This window comes from Pyrus communis, chromosome 9, assembly GCF_041283825.1.
Source record: "Pyrus communis isolate YQ-2024b chromosome 9, ASM4128382v1, whole genome shotgun sequence".
NCBI lineage: Eukaryota > Viridiplantae > Streptophyta > Magnoliopsida > Rosales > Rosaceae > Pyrus > Pyrus communis.
Window position 1 is genome coordinate 26,312,216 of NC_142573.1, and position 27,628 is coordinate 26,339,843.

The following is a 27,628-nucleotide window of genomic DNA, read 5'->3' on the forward strand; positions in this document are numbered from 1 at the left end:
AAGTTTTGCAGAGAGGAGAAGGTTGTGTGTAGATTTCTCTAATGGCTCTTAATCCTAATTTGTTGAACATAGTTATGATATGGTGTCTAGCACTATTCTTTCCTTTGATCAATGCCGTAAAGAACATGTGTGTTGCTGCCGATGCATGTCGGGCTCAGGACAGATGAGGGAGGAAACACGATAGCCTTGCGTTGGTACAGAAACAAATCCAATCTTGACCATGTGTGGGATAGGGAGATCATACAACAAACTATGAAGGACTATTATGACAGAACACACGGGAAAGACTTCGGCAAACAGTTTTGCTGGTATGTATTGCAGATATTACTTCAGTATTTGCATATACAGAATATTTGGAGTGATGATTGTGATTTAGTTAGTTAAATCTTATGTTCTTGGCTAGTTTATTATAGAGCTTATATGGTTGCTCTTACATGTGGTATCAGAGCCAATGGATTTTTCAATTAAGTTCAATCACTGGTCCTTCAATCTGCAAAACTAATTGCGAATTAAGTTAAAGAATAAGTTTGTTTATTGGTTTTATAGAACGATGATAATACGACGTCGTTTTAGTAATACCCTTTTGTTTTTATTTCTGACCCTGGCAACGTAAAAGAAAAACTAGGGATTTATTATTTAATTTTTTTTTTTTTACCATTATCGATCCAATAGGGGAGAAACTCGTGTTCTTCAATCTGGGAAAGGGTGAACTTATTCTTGCTTGCTTCTTTGGAGATCAATAAAGAGATTTAGTAAAACACATTTATCTTAAACATCATAGTTCTAATTTTGAGAATTATTGCTTCCGCTGTGTTCATTATGATGTCTGAAGATTGAGGTAATTGTGGTTTCTTAATCCTTTATATGAATAAAGATGTGCATAAAATATGCCTTGTACAGACCAAATATTAGTAAGATAAAAGAAAGATGAAATCTTGGTTTGATGACATTAATAAGTTTTGTTTGTCTAAGAGATATTAACGTTCATGGTTTGTCTTTTTTATGGGAATTTGTGTCGATGGATTCTGGCCGTCACTTTGATGATGATTTTGGGTCGGCACGTCTGTAACAATGGCGATTTACTTCGATAATTTGCAATGGTACGAGGTCCATCGGAATTGGGAGTGATGGCAATCCGCATGGATGGGTCTCGAGCATTGATGAATAATTTGTTTCGTTGATTTGGAACCAAGGAATTGCAATCGGGTTGACGAACATGGGTCCAATGATGCATTCAGGTAACTCAGTTCACTGTTTCATGCATGATTAATAGTTCTCCTATATGCGTGATTATAGTACGAAGAGTTGGAGCATAATGAATTAGGGCTTTTGCTATTTCGAGTATGCTTGTTTGTTTATATATATATATATATATATATATATATATATATATATATATTGTGAAGGCATGATTAAACTCGAAATCCCTATAGATGCCAACTTGTGATTTATGTGAGATGTCTGGAATCATCCTTTGCTATATAAATAAATTAGTGTATGTCTAGATATACTCTTCTATTTTTCATTAAAGAGTCCATGCGTATGCATTGTTTCATGTATGAATCTCGATACATTTAAATTGCGGGGAGCTACACATGCACATCTTAGTGTCAATTCTTGATTTTCAATTAGTTTGATTTAGATCAAGTTTGGGTTGGAATGGATTTGATTGTATATATTATGCAAGTCGGCAGGTATTATAAAGCAATAAATACAAATGCATATACGAAGTGGATGCCAATTGTTTTGTGATTTATATATAATAGCATATATGAATGAAATCTGTACCCATATGGAGATAGCATTCGTGCACAGACGTTGTAATTATGGGCGTACAGTTTTATCTATATCAAATAGAACTTGAATAAGTTTCTCTGCATATTGATGCATGCATACAAGAAAATATATGAACAGATGAATGAACATATATATGTGAGATATGTTTTGGCTAGAATCGTTATTGTGCATATATGACGGATCTGTATACAGTGTAATTTGGGTTTTATTTTGTAATGATCTTATTTTCATTAGTTGACCCAAATTAGATTTTGTGGCTTGAAGACTTGAAACCGATCTTTGAGATGCAATGGCATTGCGTGAGACTTCAATGCGAAATGTTCTGTTGCCAACTCTTATTAGGTATTTTGTATATATAGTTTTAAGACCTAAAAACTGATCGGGAGTTGAATGGCATCATTTGAACTTAAATGCATGGCATTGAAAATTTAATTAGTTGTTTTGGCATTGACCTTAACCTTAAAAAATTTACTGGTATGATTATATAGGTCAAGCTATAAATTTTGAGAATTAGCTTGTCTCATCCATATACAGGGATGATAAACAAATTGCGAATGTGAGCTATTGTCTATATTTTTATACAACACAAATTGACATTGCCGAATGCATATTGATTTAATTTATGAATTCATAAGAGAGCATGTGCTTATTGTATTGTGAAAATCATCGAGTTTAAGATGCATGCTTATTATATATATATATATATATATATATATATATATATATATTTGTGATTTCATATATGATGCATGCTTCCGCTATTATGCTTTGGTTGAAATCACAAATAGGGAGGAAGATGAACTTCGAGTTCTCCAGAAGAAATAAGTGGTCTTGATTATCTCATTTTAATCAAGACATATTGTTGTGATATATATCCAGACATTATCAAATTTTGGTTGATCTTGCTCGATGGATATTGAACTAGTTAAGATCAAATTGAATGCAAAAATATTGTGCTTGCTATTCTGATTTTGATCATTGTTGAAACTGGTGATTTTGGGTTTATGTGAGATAAGTTATTCCGAATGGATTGTGACTATCTTTTGATACATAGACTGTTTTGCATAATGGTTTAGGTGTATATGACTAAACTGAGATTATGCAATAGGTAAGGAATCGGGAACCAATTGGTTCATATCTCTGGTTTCTTTATCGGCTATGCAGTATATTCTGCTTATGCTTAAGTGGGAGAATCATATATTCGAATGTAAGCATAAGGATAAGAGTATTTAGGCCAGCCATTATAATTCATATGGATGCTTAAAAATCAGTTTATGGTTTTATTGAAGCAATTGGTTGAATTATTTATGTTACTTAATTTGTTTAAGTAATGAGAAGTTTAGTGCTATTTGCTGGAACTAAACTTAACTTGATATAGTGGGAGCAAACCAATTTATGTGTTTGTTCTAGTCAAGTAAAATCACATTGTTGTAAATACAAATTGGATGAATGTGATCATGGAATCTGTTTGCATATTGGTTACGGCAATTGATCACATTGATAAGACATTCAGTGTATTGCAATGACTGATAGTTAATACAGTTGATATTAACTTATACTTAACTTGTTTGTGTTAAGTATGGCCTAGATAAGTGGGAGCAAAATTGGTTTGGTTTTGCTATATTAGATAAGTGGGAGCAAATTGATTTGGTTTTGCTATATTGGTTCACATAATTACAAAGTGCAAATTAAGTATGTTGTGACTTTTGAGTTAATTCTGTGATGTAACAGAAAAGATTCTTAAGTTCAATACTTTAAAATGCATAGGTAAGTTGTATGTGAGGTTAAGCTTTTGTTATCCAAAAGATTTGGTGATATGATAAAACTGTTGATTGATATAACTGTGCTATTCATACAATTATGAATAATTTTAAGAGCCTACTGTCAAGAATGTTGGTATTTTTTATTTTGGGCTATATGAGTGGGAGTAGACATCTTGGTTTACTCTTGAGCTTAGATACATTGCTATGAACATGAACTGAACATTGTGATTTGTAAGATAAATCTGTATTTTGTGTTGCAGAGGCAATTATAAATTCATTGTTTTGGTTTATGTAAGCTGGTTGTGTCTATGTACTAGTGTGTTGATGAATGACTTATGTGATCACCTTTATATTGAATTTGAGATGATTATTTACTGTTGTGAATCATACTCAAGTGGGAGAATGTTATAGTATGAGTGTGATTCTCACAATTTAGTAATAATCATTGTTATTTCATATTGGTATAAAGAGGTCTTAATGTGTTTATAAGAGTTAATTCAACTTTGGTTTGGATTGAAACTCTACTGTTGGCTTGAGAATAGAACTCATACTTGTACAAGGATTTGGTCTTGTATTCCTTGTAGGATTATTATAGGGTAATCCAAATTTTGTAGTATAAAAACCACAAGCCCCTGCTCTCACAAAAAAATACGCTCTTATTGTTCCAATTACCTATAACTTGGAAAGCATTGAGTTTTGCAGAGAGGAGAAGGTTGTGTGTAGATTTCTCTAATGGCTCTTAATCCTAATTTGTTGAACATAGTTATGATATGGTGTCTAGCACTATTCTTTCCTTTGATCAATGCCGTAAAGAACATGTGTGTTGCTGCCGATGCATGTCGGGCTCAGGACAGATGAGGGAGGAAACACGATAGCCTTGCGTTGGTACAGAAACAAATCCAATCTTGACCATGTGTGGGATAGGGAGATCATACAACAAACTATGAAGGACTATTATGACAGAACACACGGGAAAGACTTCGGCAAACAGTTTTGCTGGTATGTATTGCAGATATTACTTCAGTATTTGCATATACAGAATATTTGGAGTGATGATTGTGATTTAGTTAGTTAAATCTTATGTTCTTGGCTAGTTTATTATAGAGCTTATATGGTTGCTCTTACAGTATACTGAAAGTAGCAACCACAATAACGCTAAAGGCAACATAGCCTGCATCTTCAGGATCTCCAATGCCCCTGATTCAACCACCACAGTAACGCCGAAGCCAAAAAGGTCCAAGCAATCATATAACCAAGGCTAGAACTGGCCTCTAGCCCACAGAAATCACATAACCAAGGCTTCTTCCTTGAGGAGGAAGCTTTGCCAGCTTAAATCCAATATGGCGGTCACTGACGATAAGAGTAGTGCCCATCTTGTTCTTGGAACTACGACTAACAGTCATAGCACGACATCAAGTAGCATAGTTGTCTCTATCCAAAAAATTTGGACATACCAATGTGATTTCTGGGGAATGTGCTGTGTGGTCCAATAGATCAGAGAGCCTTCCAGTCTGCTCCCCAGGATGATATTTCATCCTTTAAAAGGAAAAACAAAAGAAAGAAGAATACAACACACAAACAAGCAATCACACACACCTGGAAAAACTTAACATGCCAGCCAAAAAATGAGGATTCTTCTTTGGTAGAGGGTGTTACAATTGTAACATCTAAATTTATATCTGCAATCATCAGCTGGTCCTGTAAAAATATATATTTAGTTGACGATTACAAATAAACACACAAACTGTTCAATAAGAAATCTGACTGAAGAACTATGAATAAGATGAATAAATCAGACTTTTAATTTTAACGGTTCAAGGTTCAGAAAAAGATGAAAAATTGGAGAGTGAAATTAATAGATGCTTGATTAGTGAATGAAGAACTTACGGTTTGATCACAATCATTCTTCTTTGAATCACTTAGCTTTAGTGCATCATCAGTTTCCTCTGCTATTTGTAGTATTTCTGGTCTTGGATCACTTTGGAGTAACCCATCAGGAGAAATCTTTAACTTGATCAGCTGGCAGTCCTCGACAATCAAAGTGGGTAAGGATGGGACTTTGAAAATGCAATTTCCGGTGCAAAATCCTTGCAGACTTGGTAGACCAGAAAGTTGCAAATATATCAAGCAATTGAAAGTAATCTCATTTTCTGAATCATTTTCGTTGCTTGCCACTATTTCTACCATTCTTTCACAGGACTTAACTACCAAATTCTTGAGGTGCTGCAGATTCTTAGCCACAGAATAAGGTATTAAGTATTGCAGTCCGTGACAATCAAATATGGTCAAAGTGGTTAGATTCCGAAAGGATATCAAAGTTGAAGCTAGATTCTCTAATCTGCCACATTTTTCTAGGCATAGAAATTCCAAGTTTGGAAAAACAGGGCCCCCTGGTTGGGAGTTCTCCTTTCCTAGATGTATCAGCTCCGGCATATTGCCGAGCCACAGAATCTTTACATGTGGGAGGGTCTTAACTTCATGTATTTCCCCGCTACTACTTCCTTGGTGGTCGTGGACAATTAATTCTTTCCAAGGAGCAGAGAGCACACGGAGCTGTTCAATATTCTGTAAATTCTCAAAGAAATCATCTGACTTGGGATGTGAAGTAGCAAAACTAATTCCTTTTAGTTTTCTCAACAACTCTGCCGGGAGTGGACCATACAAAATCTCTGTGTTCTCGTCCAAAACCAAGTATTCCAAGTTGAGGAATGACTTATCCTGAAATATAATCAACGGTAAGAGCATGCTTTAAAATATTTTGAAAAAACTGGACACCACATAATAACTTTAATATTAAAAACATAATAACTGTATTTACTTGATGGGGTATGTTTAACGAGTACGTAAAAATCACATAAAATTTTGAATATCAAAAGAATTGTGTACAAGTATGGTTACCTTCTCAATTAAAAAGAAAGGTTGTTTCATTGGCCTTGGGTGGCCCAACTCAAGCTTGTCTTGATATGTTGAAAATTCGGCAGGCAAAATCTCCACACCACCACATTTCATGAACTTTAAGATGTTGAGTGATGGCCAATTAGAAACATGCAGTCCTGGATAAAAACTACCAAGTTGGGGCAGGTTATGAAATTGCATAAATGTTACTTTAGGGAACTCGAACTCCTCATATGCCGTTTCTGGTCCTTCTTTCTTCCCAACAATTTCCTCCAGTAAATCACAATTCTTAATCTTCAACTTGCTTAGCTGCTTAAGATTTTTGGCCACTGAGGCGGGAAAAATATTTTTCAAACTATCACACGAGTCTATGTTAACTGAATTTAGATTTGGGCACTCAAAACCATTCACCTGAGTGGTAGATGATGTGTCATATACCGATTGTAGTGCTTGACATTTGGATATCTTGAGATGTTTGAGTTGCCCAATGGAACTCGAAAACAAGAATCTTAAACTATCACATTGATGCACAGTTAAGGTTGTTAAGTTGGGTATCAAAACCTGCATGGCACAGAGCAAAATTCATGTTTATTTTAGGAAATTATAGTTTACATTGTTGTTAGTCGTATATGTTCCAAATGTGTGAATATAAAGTAAAGGTCATATATTAAAAATGTAACCTACTAGGCTATTAGACAGCTGTATATCTTTGTACTTTCGTTAACTAGCAAAGAACAGATTGGAGTGACTAAACTATGTCAATTTTATAGGGCCAAATTTATGTCAATTTTATTCCAAATTTAAACTAGTTATTTTCGATCAAATAAAAACTATTTTATTTAAATTGATGCCAAAAACATATTATTGTGAATATTTTTAATGGTAAATGATGAATTATTCTAATGATTGAGTTCAAATTTTTTGCACTCAAAATAAGTGCGACTCCTCTTTGACATGTTTCATTAGTTGACACCGGTCCATAATCTAAACCCTAAAATACCCCTGTCCTCCCAGTAAAATTAAATAAAAATAAAAACAAAAGTAAGAAAAAAGAAGCCGCCCATCCTCCTCTCTGTCTCACTTCCCCAAACTAAACAGCAGCAATATCAATTGCATCTCCTTCACACTTTAAATCCATAAATCAAACCCAAAAGCCTCGCCCTTCAATTTAATTGCTCCTACAAACAATAGGGGACGACCAAATCTGGGAATATTGGCTGTCAGATTTGTGAATATAAGCGTCTCCCCTGACGCACCATCGACCATCTCCTATTGCAAATCCTTGGGTCCTTGCCATTGACCGTGCAGCCCACCGAGAATCAGGTTCCGAGAATCTACTTCACCGTTCCCGCGAACTCCTTCGGCCATGGATCTGTACCTCATAACCTTGGCTATCTCGATGATGTCATCAAGGGAGATGCTGCCGCTGTGCTTGAAGAGGTGGGGGTCCGTGAGGGAGGAGGGTGCGGTGATTGGTGGCGTTAGGAATGAAGGGGAATGGGAGAGGTACCCACTACGCTGGCTGGGCTACGATCTGATTGTTATATTTTTATTTTATTTGGAGTTACCGCCGTTAGGTTTTGTTGAGTGAATGGACAGATTTTCAAATTTTAAAAAGGTCACAGAGCGTCTACATACATAAATAAGTGCAGAATATTTGAACTCATTAGTTGAATGCTCTGGGAATAAAACATCTTAATATCAAAACCTAAAGAAAAACTTGTGTAGAGCTTGATTTGACCATGCTGAATGATATTACAAATAAAAACTTGTGTAGAGCTTGATTTGACCATTACGCTGGGCTACGCTCTGATTTTTTGTATTTTTTTCCTTACTTTATTTGGAGTTTACTCTCTTAGGTTTGGATGAGTGAATGGATAGACATCAAAATTTTTAAAAAGTCACAGAGCGGCCATATGCATAAATGGGTGCAGAAGCTTTGAACTTGTTAGAAAATACCTAGAAAAAAAATCTTAATATCAAAACCTAATAACATAATATATTATTTAAATCGTTTTTTCTTATGAAAAAAAAAAAATCTTAAGCATTTGTATCTTTTTTCTTATTGAAAGAAAAAAAAAAGAATTATATGTCGAAATTCGAAGAAGAAGGCTATTTGGAGAAAGAATCATGCAACCATTTTGCTAGAAAAGTAACTAAGAAAGTACCTCCCCATTATTGAAGAGTCTCGGTGGTCCACCAACTTCATCCTCCGTAACGATTTCGTCGGCTTCTGTAGCAGTCGTTAGTTGCTTGTTTTTGGAAGAGAAACCAATAAGCTTTGGTAGATTCCGAAGTGTCAAAGATTTTAACTTTCGGAAATGCTCGCCTATGAGTTGCCCATAACATACACTTTCCAAACTCACAAGGTCTTCAAGAGCTAGAGATTCCAGCTTGGAGAAGGCATTATGAGAATAACTCAATTTGACGTAGTTAAACACATACTTAACTTCGTCGTTGTTTTGGACATGGAGCTGCTTCAGCTGATTAATAGCTTCACTGTCAAATAGATAGGAAATGATATTCTCAATCTCCATCCCATCCAAGTACAATTGCTCACATTTCTTTACCAACAACTTTATACCTCGGTCGAACTGATTTCCACTTGTAAGCTTGAGTTTTAGCATGTTCGAGGAGGTTGGATGGATGTCAGGATATACCCAACAATCACCGATAAGTATCGTGTATCTTTCTAGCTCAGAGAACAAGTTGGTTGGAAGAAGGTTAGCATCAGGAATGTGTATGTCCAATGCAGATAGATGAGATAAGTGCTTCAGCTCTGAAACGCTAGCATTACTTCTTCTGCCATCGACCAAACCTTCACCCTCCCATTGCTTGAAGCTTTCTATTCCCATCCTCAAGTCTTCTAGTCTTGTCAAGCTTGATATAACACCATGTGAGATCAGAACAAGTTCAGAGCAACCGGTCAAATCCAATAATTGTAGCCGAGTCAATTGCCCTATTTCTTTGGGCAACTCTTTAACCTTGGAGTATATCAGGCTAAGAATTTTCAAGTTTGTTAGCTGTCCAACAAGAGTTATGTCTACCAACTCGCAATGATCTAAACACAATGTCTGGAGATGCTTTAGGGATTGAAGAGATGGAGGTAGTGACGGAATATGGAATTTGGTTACATCCAACACTTTGAGTTCTTTCATCCCTTCGAAAAATTTGCTTGGGATTTCCTCGGAGTCGCCAATATCATCATTCTCCAAGACCAACAATTTTAATTCTGGGCATTCCCAAGGTACTTCAGGAAGTCTAGGGATTTTGCAAGATATTAAGGAGATCATAGTGTACTTTTTAAATAAATCCTCAGCGGGCCATTCTTTCACCTCATCTCCATATGCTTTTGAAAAGGCATTTTTATCATCGGATGCAACCCAGATAGCAACATCTCGAACAAGCTCGTGCATTCTAACAGTACTATTGTCGTAACTATCCAGCAATAGGCAAGAATTTTTTAGTTTTGCAGCCAGTGCATGCAATGAATTCCATGCATCTTCCACTGTATCAACAATTTTTATCAAACCCAAACCCATACTATACTTGAACAAGTCACTGAGAGAAATACTACAGCTCCCCCCTTCAATAACTCCACATAGCAAGAATAATGGCCTAAGCTCGTCACCCTTCAACCGATTGTAACTCCACTCTATAGCAAATTTTGCTTTTTCTGCTGGTCCGTCCTTGTCCAAGCTTTTGAAGCGCCTCAATGCATCTTTCCATACCTCTAAAAGACTATCTTCTCTTGAAGCCCTTGCAACTGTAACAACTGAAACCGGCAAACCTCCACATCTTCTTGCTAGTTGGGTTGCTACTTTCCGTATACGGTCGTCTTTAACCACGTCACCTGCCATCTTCTCAAACAACCTCCAAATTTCTTCTTCACTTAAAAGGCCAAGTTGGAAACACTTTTGCATGCCCATCTCATAGAGAACTGTTTGATCTCTAGAGGTTAACAATAAATTACAAGTCGGCACGCCAACAAGTCCCACAACCTCCAAGTCAATTATTCCCAAAACATCATCTAAAATGATAAGAGTCTTCCTATCTTTTATCTTGGCCCATAGGAGATTCGCCCTTGTTCCCATTTTCAGAGATTCATCGTCCCTATCAAACTTTTCAGCAATTTCTTTTTGAATTTCTTCGTTGTCTTTTTTTTCTTTGACATTTAGTATTATAACCACATCATCAAATAACTTCTCTTTCACAGCTTCTCTGTAAACCTCTTTGGCAAGTGTTGTCTTCCCAACGCCCGGTAATCCATACACACCAATCTTGTTGATATCAGGTTTTTTCAGTTCCGTAATGATATCCCTCACCATTGAAGTCCTTGATTCAAAGGCCATGTACTCGTCGGAGGCTATGGCAGATATGTCTTCTAAGGCAGCATTGTAAAAAATAGTGGGAAACTTGTTTTTATTTTCATGTTCTTCAATCTTTCTCACCAATTTAGTTGATTTTCTGCTGAGCTGATGATAGGATATCAGGTTAGGACATATATAGAGACACTTTGTCTTTACACGGCCTTCATCATCCAATAATGCTTCTGCCTCTCGAGAGATCTCATCTGCTTCTGTCTGCCAGTTCCGGACATCAGCTTCCACTTTTTGATTAACTTTTCTTTTGACTTTTTCAACGTCATGGTTCATCCTTTGTTTGACAGCATCAAATTTCTTCAATGCACTCCTTAGATCTTTAAGGTTGCTTTTGCAGAAAATGACATAACTCACTTGCCGTCCAAGTGGTCTAACTGTGTAGTCAATTATTGTAGGAATAATTGCAGTGAGTATGTCCATCGCCATGGCACCTTCAACTTACCAATTCGTCTGCTTCTCCGATCTGTTGAATATATACGAATCCTAAATAAATAAATAAATTCAACATACGAGAAAGGAATCCTTTATTTTCAAAGCAGATGAAATTAAAAAAAATAAAAAATAAAACAATAGGTCATACCTTAGCTCATGATCAAGGCTACGCTTGAAGAAAAACAGAGCAGTACGCAAATCTTTTGGTTTTCTTTTGCTTTTGGAGAAATCTGCATAGTAAAAGCAAAAAGAAGGTTATTCCACACTTGCAAGGTAGAAGTCGAGACCATGAACAAGTTTTCACATACAATTATTACACTAAAAAGACTTGCTTGGTACGGAATTTAGGTAACTGTTTTCAAATCTTAAAACATATATAATCTGCTTTTACTTTCACTGAGGCATTTTAACAAACACGATATCTGCCCGGTTAAAGCCGGTGCATGAGGCAGAGAACGATTTGCTCGTTGAAGACCACCAAGGCTCGTTGAAGTTTGTACCACAGAGCTACTAATCTAGATGGTACGATGGAGTTGACCCCCGATTCTCAGGAGCTGAGCGAACTTACTCTGCCAAGGCTCGACGAGTTCCAGAGGCTCATGACGAGCTCTAGTTTACGAAAGAAATCTGAGGCCATCAACTGCGAAATCCAGGCAGTCATGAGCTCGAGCAACGCGAGGTTAGGAACAGAGACAACCTCGCTCTGAAAGGTCGAGCAGAGCTAGGAGGCTGCCGAGTGTCTGATAATGGCAGCCATGTTGACTGGTCCTAGACGAAGGGAGATGGAGGAAAAAGGGTGAAAAAGTTGCAGGGAGGAAGAAAGGAGCTGTTTGGTTGTGTGTTTAAAAGTTCCAGAGACTTACGAAGGAAATTTCACCCAGAAGAAAAATCACGAAGGAGGTTGAAATTATTTGGGGAAATTTGGGCTTCTATATTGCCGTGAATTCCATGACGGAGAAGTCCGACGACGACGACGACGGAGTGCTGCCATGGCTTCCACGATAAAGAATATGAGGATTTTGGGGCAGGGTCGTCGACAGAAAAAGGTTGGAGGAGAAGTGGGTGGCACCGATGGAGGAGACGAGGTTACCGGAAGCGTTGGAGAGGACAAGGTTTCTGGCGCTGAAACCATGGCAGAAAGCGAGGAGTGAGGCTGGAAGAGGGAGGCGTTGAGGAAGAAAGGGGATGTTTGGATGTGATGTTAATATTGTGTTTGGTTACACGTTTATAAATTAAAAATTGTAACAGATGTTTTGTTCTCATTGGGCCACTTCATGTCGTTAATATTTTGGATACTGACTATTTAGTACCCAACTATTGTCCCAGATAATTAAAGAAGGGAACATTGCAGTAATCAGCCTCAAGTAGACCAAAGGTACAAGAGAAGACATTGTCAAATGAAAAAATTAATCGAGGTGTCTTTAATGTATAAAGTGGCGCGCAGATAATCGAAGAGTTTTTATGTTTTTCTCTTCAAATGTTGTCAAGAAATGAACTTTAAGCAATTGTCGGTTAGGGAGAAGAAAATGAAAACATAAGGAAAAGAAGAGGACAACTGATCATTATTCAGGAGACGACAAGTTCGACGAACAGAGGTGCGGAAGAGCAAGAAATGCTCAAGCTTTTCTCAACTTGGTTTTCTTCATTTTATTAAGCATTTAGTGACAACTTCAATTGTGTTTCGAAATTAATTTTTCTTTTGTCCCTAGAGTTATGAGGTAGCCTAATCCTTAGTGCTTCCACTACTACAAAATAGGGTTTTCATGACACTTGATAAAGTTTTTAATGACATTCTTTTATTAAAAATGTTATTAAAATAATAACATGACGCAATTTATTAAAAAAAAAAAAAAAGAGACATGAGTGAAAAAACAAACGTGATGTTTATCGTTTTTACCCAATGTGAATTCCCCACTTTCTCAATGATCTCCCCCAACTACCCGGTTTGGTTGTTCTTTCAAATCTCTTTTTCACTCCCTCAAACCCTAAAAGCTCAGTGCTCTTCTACTTTTTTCAAATCTCATTTTCACCCAGCATCTTGTCTTCCTTTCAATCCTATTCATCAATTTGACACTCTTCGTGAAATGATAAAAAACTAAATTAGCATATTGTGAAATTATTCCATCCCATTATTGTCAAACCAACAACCATCAATTCTTTTTTTTTTTTTAGTTTATTTGATTTTTTTACTTTGCGTTTATCTGCCAGCAGTTTTCGCCCTTTAAAGGTATGCGCTTGAACTTTTGCAAACCCTATGTGTACACACACACACACACACACACACACACATACATCAACGTATATGTATTTTTGTGGTTGGATTATTAGATTATTATTAGATAGGTTTTGCTGCAGTGCTTGGAATTTTGCATTTATTGGTATCTCCACTTCTGTAGGTTGTTATATTTCTTTCATATTTTTTATATTTCTTTGAATTTTTTTTATTTGATTTGATTTGTGCATCTTTTAAAATTTGTCAAATGTAAATTTCAACTTTGTTTATTTTAATGTGCTATTTGTGTGCTATATTAACTTTAGTTAGATTGTGAATTTCAGTTTTGATTTCATTTCGTTTACACATTTGTCAAATATATTTAAAAGATTTTTGAAACAGGGTTGCAATTTGGCTGCACAGAGGGACACTAATAGATTCTTTTTTCTTGACATGATTATGAACTGCCTCGGCGAGAAATCAGGTAAAAAATGGTCTTAGTTTACCGGCTCAGCCCGGTTAACACTTATTTACTAATTAATTTTCCACCCAATGCAATCCCCGATATGTTCTTATCGATGTAGATGTCCTGAGTAGCTAAAAGTTAGTTAATGATCCTCATATAAAAGACTAGCAGAGAAAGAAAAGGTGGTAAGAAAAAGGAGCGGGTTGGGGCAGTATAGTGCGTAGTGGAGAGGGCAGTATAGCGTGAAGTGGAGAGAGAGAGAGAGAGAGTTAACGACTGTTTAGTAGAAATTAATTTATAAAAGAGTTAATGATCGGACCAGCCAGTGGACAGAGAACATGTTACGCTGATCGCTTTGAAAGGACCTTGAAGACAATTTGGGTACCAAGCAGATAACTACGACCGTGGTAAGTAATTTCTGTCATAGCTTCCTTGTTCCATTTAATTGTGGATTAAACATTCTTCTTAAATAACTATACTTTTGACTGAGCATCCTTCTTTGTTCCAACTTCTTTCTGGCCTAATGAGTAGCCTATTTGATTGTATTTAACTCTATATATCATTCAACTATAAGTTTTTTTCGACTTTGACATTTTTATGGGTCAGTGTTGATAATTTATACAACATGGTTTATGTTCCTAACATTATTGAAAACTACGTTTTCAGAATATTATCTTAATCGCTAATTATTTTCAATTAATATATGTGTATAAAATGGTAGGGGTTATATTTCAATGAGTTCAAGAACTTGGACATGCACTACCAGCAATTGGGGATGCTGATAAAGGATACCTGCTTCTGCAATAAAGTAATCATTAACAAATATAAACTTTGAAAATTAATATTGAATTATGTATGATTGAAATTTGTTTTTTTTTTTTTTTGTCGTCACACATTCTCTTTGATTGTGATTTGTTGCAGTTCAAAGAAAAAGCTACATACACTCAACAAGAAATTGATGCATCGAGAATAGAGTGGGTTGAGTATGTTGATGACTTCAACTGTGACAGCCCGTCCCGAATTTTTCGTACCGTCGGGGTGAAATGACGATTTTGCCCTTATTATGGTTGTTTCATTATGTGGTTGTTTTTGGGTGTTGCTTGGCTGGTTTTGGACCACACACACACCACACTCACTCACCCTCTCTCCCTGCCCTGTCCCGAGCCCTCTCTCTCTCCCATTCCTATTCTTCTTGTACGGACACACCCAAAAACCTTTGAAACCTTCACAGATCGAGGAAACTAATTACATATTCGTGCTCGTGAGGTCCTTAGGAGTTCAACCACACCCATTTCAGGTAAGGATACCTTCATTTTCACGTCGAACTCGGGATACCCCGATTTGGTCACTGTTCATGCACACATTAATTCTTGTGTTTTTGGGAATTTCAAGCTTGTAGGAAACTTGGTGAAGTCCTTAGGAGGCTCGGGGTGGTTCGTTTGAAGGTTTTGGACGTCGGGATCGTGAGTTACAAGTTTGGCTGGAGTTGGTGGTGTTTTCCCGGGGAGATTCCGTGGGTTTTAGTGCTTGAAAGTGGTATGGATTTGTTCCTCTTGTTGTAAGCTTCATTTTGGTACCAATTTTGTGACATTTGGTTGAAAAACGAAGAAGATACAAGGCGTTAACTGACGGAATATTCCGTCAGTTTGGACGAAATATTCCTAACGGCGTTAACGACATCAGTTAGATTTAACGGAATATTCTTAACGGCGTTAACTGACGCCGTCAGTGTGCCAGGCATGTGCCTGCGCGTGGGCGGCGCATGTGGCCGTGCCTTGGCCAGCGCGTGGAGGTGCGTGTGGAGTTAGAAAATTTTTCTAAAAATATGGGGATGTTCCTAAGGTTGAGTAGATCACGTTGGTGTATGAATACACCCCATTTGAGCATTGTATGAGAAGTTATTTCGTGAGGTTGGTTATGTGCTTTAAAATTAACGTTTTTATAGTTGTTTCGCATATAGGTGAGACCTATCCCGAGGACGAGCGCGGTCACTCGAGGCAAAGGGGTTACGACCCTTCTACATACCAGTGAGTGGGCTTTTGGTTTTCCGTATATACCTATATACTTATGTTTTTCCCAGAAAATGAATTGAAACGTTTATACCTTTATATGCCATGCATATTGTTGCCGTTTGTTTATGCATTATTAGTATACATATATGTATTGTATGTTAGTGTTGCGGACGCACATGTAAGTGCCAGGTAAGTTATGGTTATATTCATGTTCAGTAGTGATTTGAGATGCATAGAGAGCTCATAACCTGCACCCCCGGTGTTAGTGCTCCCGCCCAGAGTTGGGCACAGTTCTTCACGTGATGTTCACCTCCCGCATCATACGCTCATCTTGGATCCAAGTTAGGTGCATAGTCTTGTCATACATACCACTTTAGGTGGTTCCGACTCGTAGATGACCCGCGATTATTCGCCCAGCCTTCACGTGATCGTAGCACTTGAGCGTACTCATTATACACCCAGTCCTGTCGTACAGACCACTTTAGGTGGTTCCGACTCGTGTGCAGGTATAGTTAGTGAGATGGAGATTTGAGATCTATATTCAGCCATATAGGTCACGTTAGGTGACTCCGGCTGCCAGATTACATGACATTGTTTTGGCGTTACCTGAGTACTTGCATTTTATCTCGAGACATTTGGCATGACATATTTATGAGCATGACTTATATGTATATATTTATTATACTTTCTGGGAAGTATACAGGTTTTACGGCGAGGGGTTAAAACCTTGTTTATGAAATGGTTTTTGAAAAGCTTTGTTTTTGCCCACTCACACTTTCTGTTTTGCGCCCTTCCAAGTTCTAGTTGGCTAGCACTTTTGGTGGCTCCCCAGAGGGTTTTCCCGGCATATCTGACAGATTATCACCAGTGTAGGACCACCTTTGGGTGTGTGTATATAGTATCGTTTCTCCTGGACTGCATTAGGTCTTCGTTCTCTGAACTTTGTTTCCACACTTACGCTTGCACATGTATGTTCTTACCTTGTGTATAGCTGGTTTTTATTTATTCGTACTTTTATTATTATTTAGTAGCTTCCGCACTGTGCACATGGTTCCGTTTCTTCCTCGTGACGGCCAGCATGCCCTGATCTCGGTCGGGGTGTGTCATCAACCCAATAGATAAAACACTAGACTAGCTAGTTTGTGAAATTTTAAATTAAGTGAACTTATAGTTTCTAGCTAGTTTGTGAAATTTTAAATTAAGTGAACTTATAGTTTTATTTTAGTAGGAAAACTCTACACATTTTATTAAATGTGTTGATTGTGAGATTGTCTTTTGTAATACCTTGGTGATGGTTAAATTACAAAATTATGAAGCAATACTAGTTTATTTGAGGTAAGTATCTTGCTTTCTAGATGAATCATGTAGATCTTGTTTTCAAATTAAAAATACATTGTATATGTGATCAAAGTACAATTTAAAAAAGAATTGGAATTAAAAAGGGGAAAAGTAGGGAGTGGGAGAGAAGAAGTGTAGGAGTAAAACTATGGTGACTTGTAGTGAGGGAAAAAAAAACTTGTTTGTGTGAATTACTTTAATGCCTATATTTTTTTCTAATCTAATCTCAATTATGTATAAAAGGGTATAATAGTAATTTTATTAATTTTTGGTTGACAAACAAGGTTATATTAATATGCAGTTTAGAGACATATATAATGAAAAGTAATGATTTTGTGTTTGGTAGTAATGATTTTGCAATGTATAAGATAGCGGCAGTGTTGGTGGACATGGTGGTTGTAGCAAGAAATTGAAGTGCAAATAACAATTCTTAAATCAAAATAACATTTTCCAAATAAAATTAAATTTTTGCACAATTTAATTTTTAGAATACAAATAATAATTTTCAAACAATATTATACAACGAAAAAAAGTACATACCGGAGCTCCTAATCGAAAAGTTTATAACTCTTTTCGTTTTGTTTATGCTTTCTTTTCGAGACAACTCCATAGCAAAAGCAAAAGGAATGTTATATTATTTCGAGATCATCAGTGTACGTACGATTTACAAGTCCATCACAATTTTTCAAGGGGTGTGATATCCACACACCTCATTTTACTTCTCACATATCCTTCTAAATTTTGACCGTGGGATCAGATGAATTGAAGAAGATCAACAGACAAAAATTAACAAATGGTGTGTGAGAAGCCGCACACCCCCTTTCCAAATAGTTCTTGGAGTACAAATGAACTTTTGATTGATTTTAAGAGAAATATTAATTAAATTATATAGAGAGTAATGTGAAAAGGGTACAATAAATGTCTATAAAAGGAGAATTCATTCTTCTGGACAAATAGTTCAACGTGAAATCTATTTCTCTTCGTCCCTTTGAAGTGCTATTTCTTCTTTGACATTACCACATCTAAACTACAAATAAATAGAACCCTCTTTGTCAACCAAAAGAGGGTGAAAAGATTATTTAATCATCTATCACAAGAAAAAAGATAAGGGTAGTAACGTAATTTCACAAGACTATTTAGTCTAATGATATTAGAGTTTGGCCACTTAGGGCTGGTTTAGGATTGTGGTACTTTAGAAAAAAAGTAGCTTACTAAAAAATCTGGAACATCAAATGTGTTCCGTTAAAAAAAAAAAAAAAGTTTTTAAAAAATGTTGTCAATGGCAGTAGAAAAACATAGAAAAGTACAAGCAGGGTTTACCATGCTTTTAAAAAACAAGTGTTTTTTTTTTCAAATCATAGATGCTCATTTGATGAAATTTTCAAATGGCATGTATATCCCTACATATTTTACAAAATTACAATCATTGCCCTAGTTATTCTATGTGACAATTATTATATTACGTTAAATCCCATATCCATTGTAGTCATTTTAACATATTCACAGTAATTTATATAAAAGTTTACCAAACACTCAAACACTAATTTTTTGTTAAAAGCACTTTTACAAAAAAAAAAAAATAAATTATTAGACACTCAACAACTTTATTTTATAATGGTTCATTCTCACAGCACATCAAAATCAGTTTTTTTTTTTTTTTTTTAAAGCATAACAATACTAAACTAGCCCTTAGTACTACGATCTATTGATATTCTTCTTCACTTGGAAGTGAGAGGTGGTTTAATTCTCGAAGACGAATTTGAACTCCATTATTGCTGGCCCATTAAAAGACTAGCTCGCGTCCTCCATTGTAGATAATATCGTTTGTTAAAAAAAAATATATATATATATATAGGAGTTTGATTCTGTAATTTGTTAACACTACACGGACGAGTGGTGTACATCAGGAGCACCAATTGTTGTACTCTTCTTTCAGCTATACCGAACAACAGAACACAGGAAAAGAAAAATAGAAGAAAAGAGAATGGAAAAAGGGTAGAGGAACCGAAGAAGGGAAAGAAAAAAAGCCAAATTGCAAAAAAATTGATTGCCTTCTTCATACAGGAGTAGGGTTTTCCTTTTTCCTTGCAGGAATATTGCACAGACCCAGCAATATCTTTTAGAAAATGATGATGAATATTTTCAAGAACTTTCAATCAGATTTCGCAGAGAGAAGAGAGCAGCATGAGAAGGAAGGAGAGCAGAGGAATATTTCTAATCAAAATTACCAAGTATCCAACAGAACACTTCCCATGAATATTATACAGAAAATCTAAAGACGCGCCAACCCTTGAATTAACAGTTTGAGAAGTAATACACAGAATGAAGTCAAAGAAGGAAACGGAAGGACATACCTTATTTTCTTCTTAAGCTTAAACAAGTAAGAACAGGCTGCAATTATACAATTAAGAACGGAGGAGGCATGCGTAACTCTTTATTTTCTTCTAACAAGCTGCAATTAAAATCAGAGAAAACATAAAAACGAAAGTGTGAAAAGAATTATAGAGTAGGAATACAGGAAATCTGAAGGTGTCAGTAACCTTTCATGTTGTTGGAATAAAAGTTGAAAACATTGTTGGGAATTATATATTATAATATGAAATTTTAATATATAATTTTAATAATTGAATGAAAAATAGTGTTAATCATATTTCTTAGACATGCTATGTTATTTAGGTGCATTCCCTTGATAAGTGATGTATACTTATAGATGAAAAATTACATCACTTTAATAAATAGAAATTGGATTTTATATAAACCCATGGAACCATTGGTATTGCACAATAGAAAATTAGAGTTAATTTTTACTCTAGAGAAATAGGGTTTCCCCACTTTGTTTCTCTCATTCTTTGTTTGCCTTCTAAGTCGTGTCTTGAGAGTATGAAATATATAAAGTCCGCTAGAGTTCGAAGATTGAAGTGCTTCGACTTCGGATTATAGATTGTTGAATAGTGGGAAATGAACGCCTACTGAACTACAAGCACAAGAGTAGGGGCGGGAATTCTATCTTTAGGACATTGCATTTATGCAAGCCTCAATCTCCAAGTTTATCAGTTTTTCAAACTTTCTCTCTAGTTGTTTAAGTTAATCTCATGTATAATTGATGTTGTGAATTTGATTATTATCATTGGAATTATATTGTTATTTTTTCATATTTTCTAATATTGCTCCAACAATCTAAAGACAGAAGTTTATCTATGGAATTATTAGAAAATGTGAAAATGTGGTTGCAAGATGTATATGCAGTTTACGGGAAGCAAAATGTAAGGTAAGCATTAGTCTTTACTTGATTTGTGCCTTTTGCATAGTATGATATATAAAGTTTGGCAATTATTAAGCAACAAGTCAGTACCTTCTGGTAAAGGAAAACTGAGAGACAAACAAAAATGGCATGTCTATTTAATACTTTTGTTTCATATGCACAATCATGGTTGCAACTCTGGAGAAAACTATGTTGTCATTTTCATATTTTCATCTCTGTGAGTTCTCTGATTTTACTCTGCCTTATAACTGTTGACTTATATAGATTTCCTATTATTCCGGGATCCCTTTAATCTTAGGTTTCCGTACCCTGGACTTTCAGACATCGTTTCAAACCCTTCTGTCTCTGACAAATTGTCCATCAGTTCCTAACCTTCCCCTACGAGTCCTTGGATGCGTGGCCTTTGTCCACGTGCACTCCTCCCAACGGCAAAACAAACTAAGACCTCAAGATCTTCATTGTATTTTTATGGGGTATGCTACTACTCAAAAGGGTTATTGTTGCTATCACCCTCCAACCAAGAAATTGTTTATCACTTCCGATGTCACTTTCCATGAGAATGAGATGTATTTTGGTTCCTCTAAGTCCTTACTTCAAGGGGAGTTTCAAGGCGATGAAGTTCGGACGTTTAATTATGGAACTGAGGAAGAAGCCACTGCACAAAAACCCACTGCTGAGCAGCAAGCTATTGCATAGTAGCTCATTGCCGAGGAAGAGACAACTGCACAGCAGCCCATTGTCGAACAGCAGGCCACTGCACAGCCGCCTGTCAACGAGTTGGAGGCCACGGTGCGATAACTTACTACCGAGCCTAAGAGGGAGGAAGACATGATTCCCTTAGAGCAAATCGGAGCACAGTCCGAGGTGATTGATGATGGTAATCAATGGCAGTTGGAACCCACAATTTTGGACGAAATAATACATGCAGACTCGTCTCTCAGTGATTCTCATAACCAATTGTCTGCTATGCTAGATGGACCATAACTCTGTAGTCTCCTGGAACGGAGTAACCGAGGTATTCCTAAACCCACTTACGAGGCAAACCTTAAGTGTAAAACTAAATATTCAGCGAATGAATCAACCCAGAACCCGAGAGTGAGGTACCCATTAAACAACTATGTGTCTACCTATTACTTGTCTGAATCAAATAAGTCATTTGTGAATCAATTGTTTATTGTATATATTCCTAACAGTGTGCAGGATGCCCTAGCGGATCCTAGATGGAAAGAAGTAATGAATGAGGAACTAAGGTCGCTGAAGAAGGATACTACATGGGAACTGTCGGACTTGCCAAAAGGCAAGAAACCTGTGGGATGTAAATGGGTATATACAGTGAAGTACAAGGCAGAGTGAACGGTTGATTGGTTTAAAGCGAGATTAGTGGCAAAGGGATACACTCATAAATATGGCATAGACTACACGAACACCTTCGCGCCAGTAGCTAAGATCAATACCGTTCGATTTCTATTATCTCTGGCATCAAACCTAGATTGGCCGCTGCAACAGTTTGATGTAAAAAATGGGTTCTTACATGGAGACCTAACCAAAGAATTTTATATGGACCTTCCACCAAGATGTACCAAAACAGACATGCGAAAGGGAAAGGTATGTAGGCTTAAAAAATCATTATATGGGTTGAAGCAGTCACCAAGGGCGTGGTTCAGTAGGTTCACTAAATCAATGAAGGTGTTTGGGTATAGACAAAGCAATTGGGATCATACTTTAATCTTAAAGCGCAAGAATGAGAAGATTACGACACTCATTGTATATGTGGACGACATGATGGTTACCAGAAATCATCTGGTTGAGCAATCGGAACTAAGGAAGTATTTGTCACAGAGTTCAAAATGAAGGACCTTGGGTCTCTGAAATATTTCCTCGAGATTGAGGTATCGAGAAGCAAGTCTGGGATATGTTTGTCCCAAAGAAAATATATTATTGATTTGTTGAAAGAGACCGGGATGTCAGCATGCAAGCCGGTCACTACTCCATTGGCTAAAGGGATGAAGTTGAGTTTAGATCCGAATCAAGTACCGGTAGACAAAGGAAGATATTAGAGGTTGGTAGGAAGATTAATGTACTTGGCCCATACAAGACCAAATATTGCCCATACTTTGAGCATGGTTAGTCAGTTTATGCATGATCCCGGTGAACAACATATGCAAGCGGTTATGAGGATATTGTGCTACTTTAAAGGAAGTCCAACAAAGGGACTTTTGTTTAGAAAGACTGCGCATTTTAGAATTGCAGGATATACTGATGCTGATTGGGTAGGTTCGATAGATGACCGACGTTCAACATCTGGATATTTTACCTTTGTGGGTGGTAATCTAGTGACGTGGAGAAGTAAGAAACAAAATGTAGTAGCACGGTCTAGTGCAAAGGCTGAATATAGAAGTATGGCTCTTGGCATTTGTGAACTTTTGTGGCTTAAGTTCTTGTTACAAGATTTAGGGGTTAGACATAATCAGCCAATGAAGCTATTCTGTGACGACAAAGCTGCGCGAGATATTGCTCATAATCTGGTACAACATGATAGGACTAAGCATGTGGAAGTTGATTGATTCTTCATTAAAGAAAAGCTAGAAGGTAAAGTACTTGAAGTTCCTCCAATCAGGATCGAGGACCAAGTGGCAGACATACTCACTAAGCTCTAGTGAGAAATTCTCAAGGTTTTTGGACAAGTTGGGCATGTATGACATATATGCACCAACTTGAGGGGGAGTGTTGACTTTGTATAGATTTCCTATTATTCCGAGATCCCTTTAATCATGGATTTCCTAGTTTAGGAGATATTGTCTTGTAATTATCTTGTAATTATTCTTTCTTGTTTACAATAGGATTGTATATGATTATATATATATCTCTGAATGAGAAGAATAAACACACATGTTCAAAGCATTCTATTCTATAATGAGATATATACTTGTAGACGAAAGTACTTGTATGTTTTGATAGAAGTGATAATATATATATGCATGAGGAGAATGTCCATGGAAACTGTTTAGTGGTTCTTGACTTTACCTTGGCTAACTTATTAACCCTGATGATGTCTGTGTTTGACAATGAAAGGGTATACTGTTTCGATCTGGCACCACCACGATTTTAAATTTGATTGTGTAAGTATAAGCAGATACATGTATATATAGGCTAAAACCAAATGTGGGTACCGTCTAAATGGATTTCTCCATTTGTGGTGGCAAATCCAAATCTTGTTTGATTGATCTAAGTATGCACGTGGATTATATCTTGCATGAATCTAGACTATTGAAGTGTGATTTTGAGATATATGTATTTCTTTGAAAATATGTGGCTGCTTCCATCTTCATGTTTACTTGAATTATAAATATACAGAAAGGATAAGGCAAGTTTGGTCTTTGATATGTGAAGAAATTACATAAAGGAACAGATAAGTATGCTTGTGGGCACTACACATATAAGTATGCATGTCCCCTTTCTGGGTTTGCCTTTAAGGCGCTTATTTGATAGGATTTGCCTACAGATGCGAGTTTGGTGTTTAACTTTTACGGAACACAATTTCATGAAAAGGCATTCAGTGCTTTTAACCTACGGAACCCGAAGCCAGTGAGCTCCCAAAAGGTCTCGTGCTAGGTAGGGATGAGAATATACATTTAAGGATCACTCCCTTGGGTGATGTGGGATGTTACAATCCACCCCCTTATGGGCCCGACGTCCTCGTAGGCACACACGCGGTCAGGGTTAGGCTCTGATACTAATTGTCACATCCCCGCCCGGGACGGATCACTTCCCGGGCCCGCTCCACCACCGTAGCATGATATTGTCCGCTTTGGGCTTACCATTCCCTCACTGTTTTGTTTTTAGGAACTCACCAGCAACTTTCCAGTAGGTCACCCATCATGGGATTGCTCTAGCCCCCTTCTCGCTTAACTTCGGAGTTCTTACGGAACCCGAAGCCAATGAGCTCCCAAAAGGCCTCGTGCTAGGTAGGGATAGGAATATACATTTAAGGATCATTCCTCTGGGCGATGTGGGATGTTACAATCCACCTCCCTTAGGGGCCCGATGCTTCGTAGACACACACGCGGCCAGGGTTAGACTCCAATACCAATTGTCACATCCTGGCCTGGGGCGGATCACTTCTCGGGCCCGCTCCACCACCGTAGCACGATATTGTCCGCTTTGGGTTTACCATTCCCTCACGGTTTTATTTTTAGGAACTCACGAGCAACTTCCCAGTGGGTCACCCATCATGGGATTGCTCTAGCCCCCTTCTCGCTTAACTTTGGAGTTCCTACGGAACTCGAAGCCAGTGAGCTCTCAAAAGGCCTCGTGCTAGGTTGGGATGAGAATATACATTTAAGGATCACTCCTCTGGGCGATGTGGGATGTTACAAAATGCGTCTACCTTATTTGATGTATTATTTTGGGATGCCTTTGTAGTTTTTTGTCTTGGAGGCATTTTTGTCCAAATACTTTTTGTTGAAGCTTGGTGACACCAAAATACTATTCACCTTTTCCATTATCTTTATATATAAAAGATTATTGTTGATGCTATATGTAACTTGCAGAAACTTACGTTTGTGAACCTGAAGTTCATAGACTTTAGATTAAAGATTTTAGGATTTAGAACTGTACGGACGGCACTTTGACCAAAGGTTGACTTTTTTTATTAGCGTTTCCTATACCATCCTAATATTTCATAGACAATGTGTACAACTCAGATTTGACAGTTGTTGGACTTGAATCTCAACTTAACTAGTAAAGCAATAATTCGGATTAAACAAAACTGACAAATCCGCTCAAACAACTAAAAACCCATAAAGAGTAGAGGAATGTAATAAAAACAAGAAAAAATCGAAACACGTACCTTTTACCTTATCTTTCCAGATACCTTTGCCTACAGAGCATCGGAGCACAATCGGTCTAGTAAATGAAGTTGAACATAGAGTATGTAATGTCTTCTTTTTTTTTTTTTTTTTTGGGATTTTTTTTTATCTTTGCAAGCAAAACGGATTTATAGGGAGTTGAAATTGGCAGAAAATGAAATCAAGAGACACAGGAAAACAAAGAAATTGACACGACGTAATATTTTTTTGTTCTTTTGGTTTTCGAATTTGATTTTTCACTTTTAGAAGTAAAGCAAAAGAAGGTTGCTGCAATGAAGAAACTAAACCACACAACTGTGTTTACTAGAAGATGGAGCAAACAATGAGAAGGGCTATGGGAAGAAGAACTCCGTTAGCAGAAGAAGATGAGATAATGAATGCATGAGAGAGACAATGTAGTACGATAGAGAATGCCCAACGTAGTATGCAATTAAAAAAGACTGAAGTGAGGACTTATTCTAGCATTTGGTTCATCGGTGGAATTGTGAAAAAGACTAATGTGAGGACTTATTCTAGCATTTGGTTCATCGGTGGAATTGTGAAAAAGACTAATGTGAGGACTTATTCTGGCATTTGGTTCCTCGATGCAATTGTAAAAAAGATTAAAGAGAGGACTTATTCTGGCATTTGGTTCCTCAACGCAATTGTTGAAAAGAATAGACTAAATTGGATTATTCTTCGTGGTGATAGGGTAATTAGAAGATAATCCCGTGGTAAAAAAATTCAGATTTAAACCCTTGTGATAAAGTCTATTAGGATTCAACCCAAACTTAACATTTCCGTCAACTCTTCTTTAACATTCCCCCGTCTTTTTTCCAAATAGCTGATCACCCACTTGGGTTTTGCCTTTACCTGCTTCTCTGCATCCCAGCTCTCTTTTTCTCTTTCATTGTCTCTCCAGACTTTCGACCTGCCTCCCCTCTCTCTAGCTCTTCAGCTTCCCTTTGTTGATGAACAAATCTTCATATGAGAATGAGCGGCAAAAAGATTTCTGGTCAAATCCCTCCTGAGATTGGGCAGTTGAAAGTTGAAACAACTCCAGGTTCTGAGCCTGAGCCGGAACAACTTGACATGGGTGATTCCAACGAAAAGGATTACTGGGTTTTGGTTGGTCCTGTTTTGGATGATAAATTACTGTCATTTGTTAGATGTTTGAGGGTCAGTGGGTCACTAAGCTAGTTGACTTGGCACGTTTAAGCAGTACCTTCCACATCCGGTAGCTATGCAGCACTGTCAAGATTCCTATGAGCATACCGTGTTTTGTTACTCGATGTAATCCAGATTCCTATAAAATTAACAAACAAGCAATTCAATTAAAGTTCCCACATAAGAAAGGATAACTAAAGCTTTCAATTTTACTTGGATTGGCTAGTGCTGCTTTAAAAAAATCTAGTTGCTGACGAACAAAAGAGTTTTGAATGAAATCGAAGCAGGGAGTAAAGAATTCATATCCTTGACTGAATGAGTTTCATTTTCTCTCTTTTAGTTATGAAGGCATAATTGGTTGATGAAGAGTTGACGGAAATGTTAATTTTGAGCTCGAATCCTAACAGACTTCAGCATGAAGGTCTAAGTCTGAATTTTTTCACCACATGGGCTATCTTCCAATTACCCTATCACAGGACCATTAATCGAATTTAGCCGAAAGACTAAAGTGAGGACTTATTCTGGCATTTGATTCCTCCACGCAATTGTGAAAAAGAATAATGTGAGGACTTATTCTGGCATTTGATTCCTAAACCGAATTGTACTGGCTGCATTAGCTAGGTAAGGAAATGGCTGTATTAGTTGACGGCAATTTTAAATTATAACTTAATTTTCATGGCAATTAGTTAGCACTTTGGCGTGGCAGCCACTCTCGGAGAAGAAACCACCCAAACGCTAGAGAGCCACAGAAGCCTCTGAAAAATGCCGGCTGGACACGGTCTCCATGTTAGTGGTTGAGTTTTGGGTGAGTTGATTCAGTGAGAGAGTGAATCTAGAGGTTTTGGATTTCTGGGAATGGAAGAACTTTCAGAGAGGAACAATCAGAGAAGCAAAAACGATGGTGATTCTGATTCATTCATTCAGCTCAGATACTACATGTGAGCGAATATTACCGTTGCAACATAGTGGGAGAGAGCAGTCTCTCTCATACATCAGCACAAAATCTAACCATCCAAGTAATCTATCCTATGAGATGATTACAACTGGCAAGAGCT

At 37.0% G+C, this 27,628-nt stretch overlaps 1 protein-coding gene across 1 annotated transcript; it reads right to left on the minus strand.

Moving 5' to 3' along the window:
• Window positions 1-4,539: 4,539 nt before the first annotated feature.
• On the minus strand, window positions 4,540-25,860 carry LOC148694483 (disease resistance protein At4g27190-like). The gene is made up of 7 exons (XM_088699667.1): window positions 25,409-25,860; window positions 19,652-19,749; window positions 11,418-11,499; window positions 8,624-11,300; window positions 6,459-7,016; window positions 5,448-6,278; window positions 4,540-5,258 (listed from the first exon to the last, which is right to left on the minus strand). Exons 4-7 carry the CDS (start codon window positions 11,261-11,263, stop codon window positions 5,055-5,057), a joined length of 4,233 nt encoding a protein of 1,410 aa, XP_088555793.1. The 5' UTR covers window positions 11,264-11,300; window positions 11,418-11,499; window positions 19,652-19,749; window positions 25,409-25,860; the 3' UTR covers window positions 4,540-5,054.
• Between the last annotated feature and the right edge of the window lie 1,768 nt (window positions 25,861-27,628).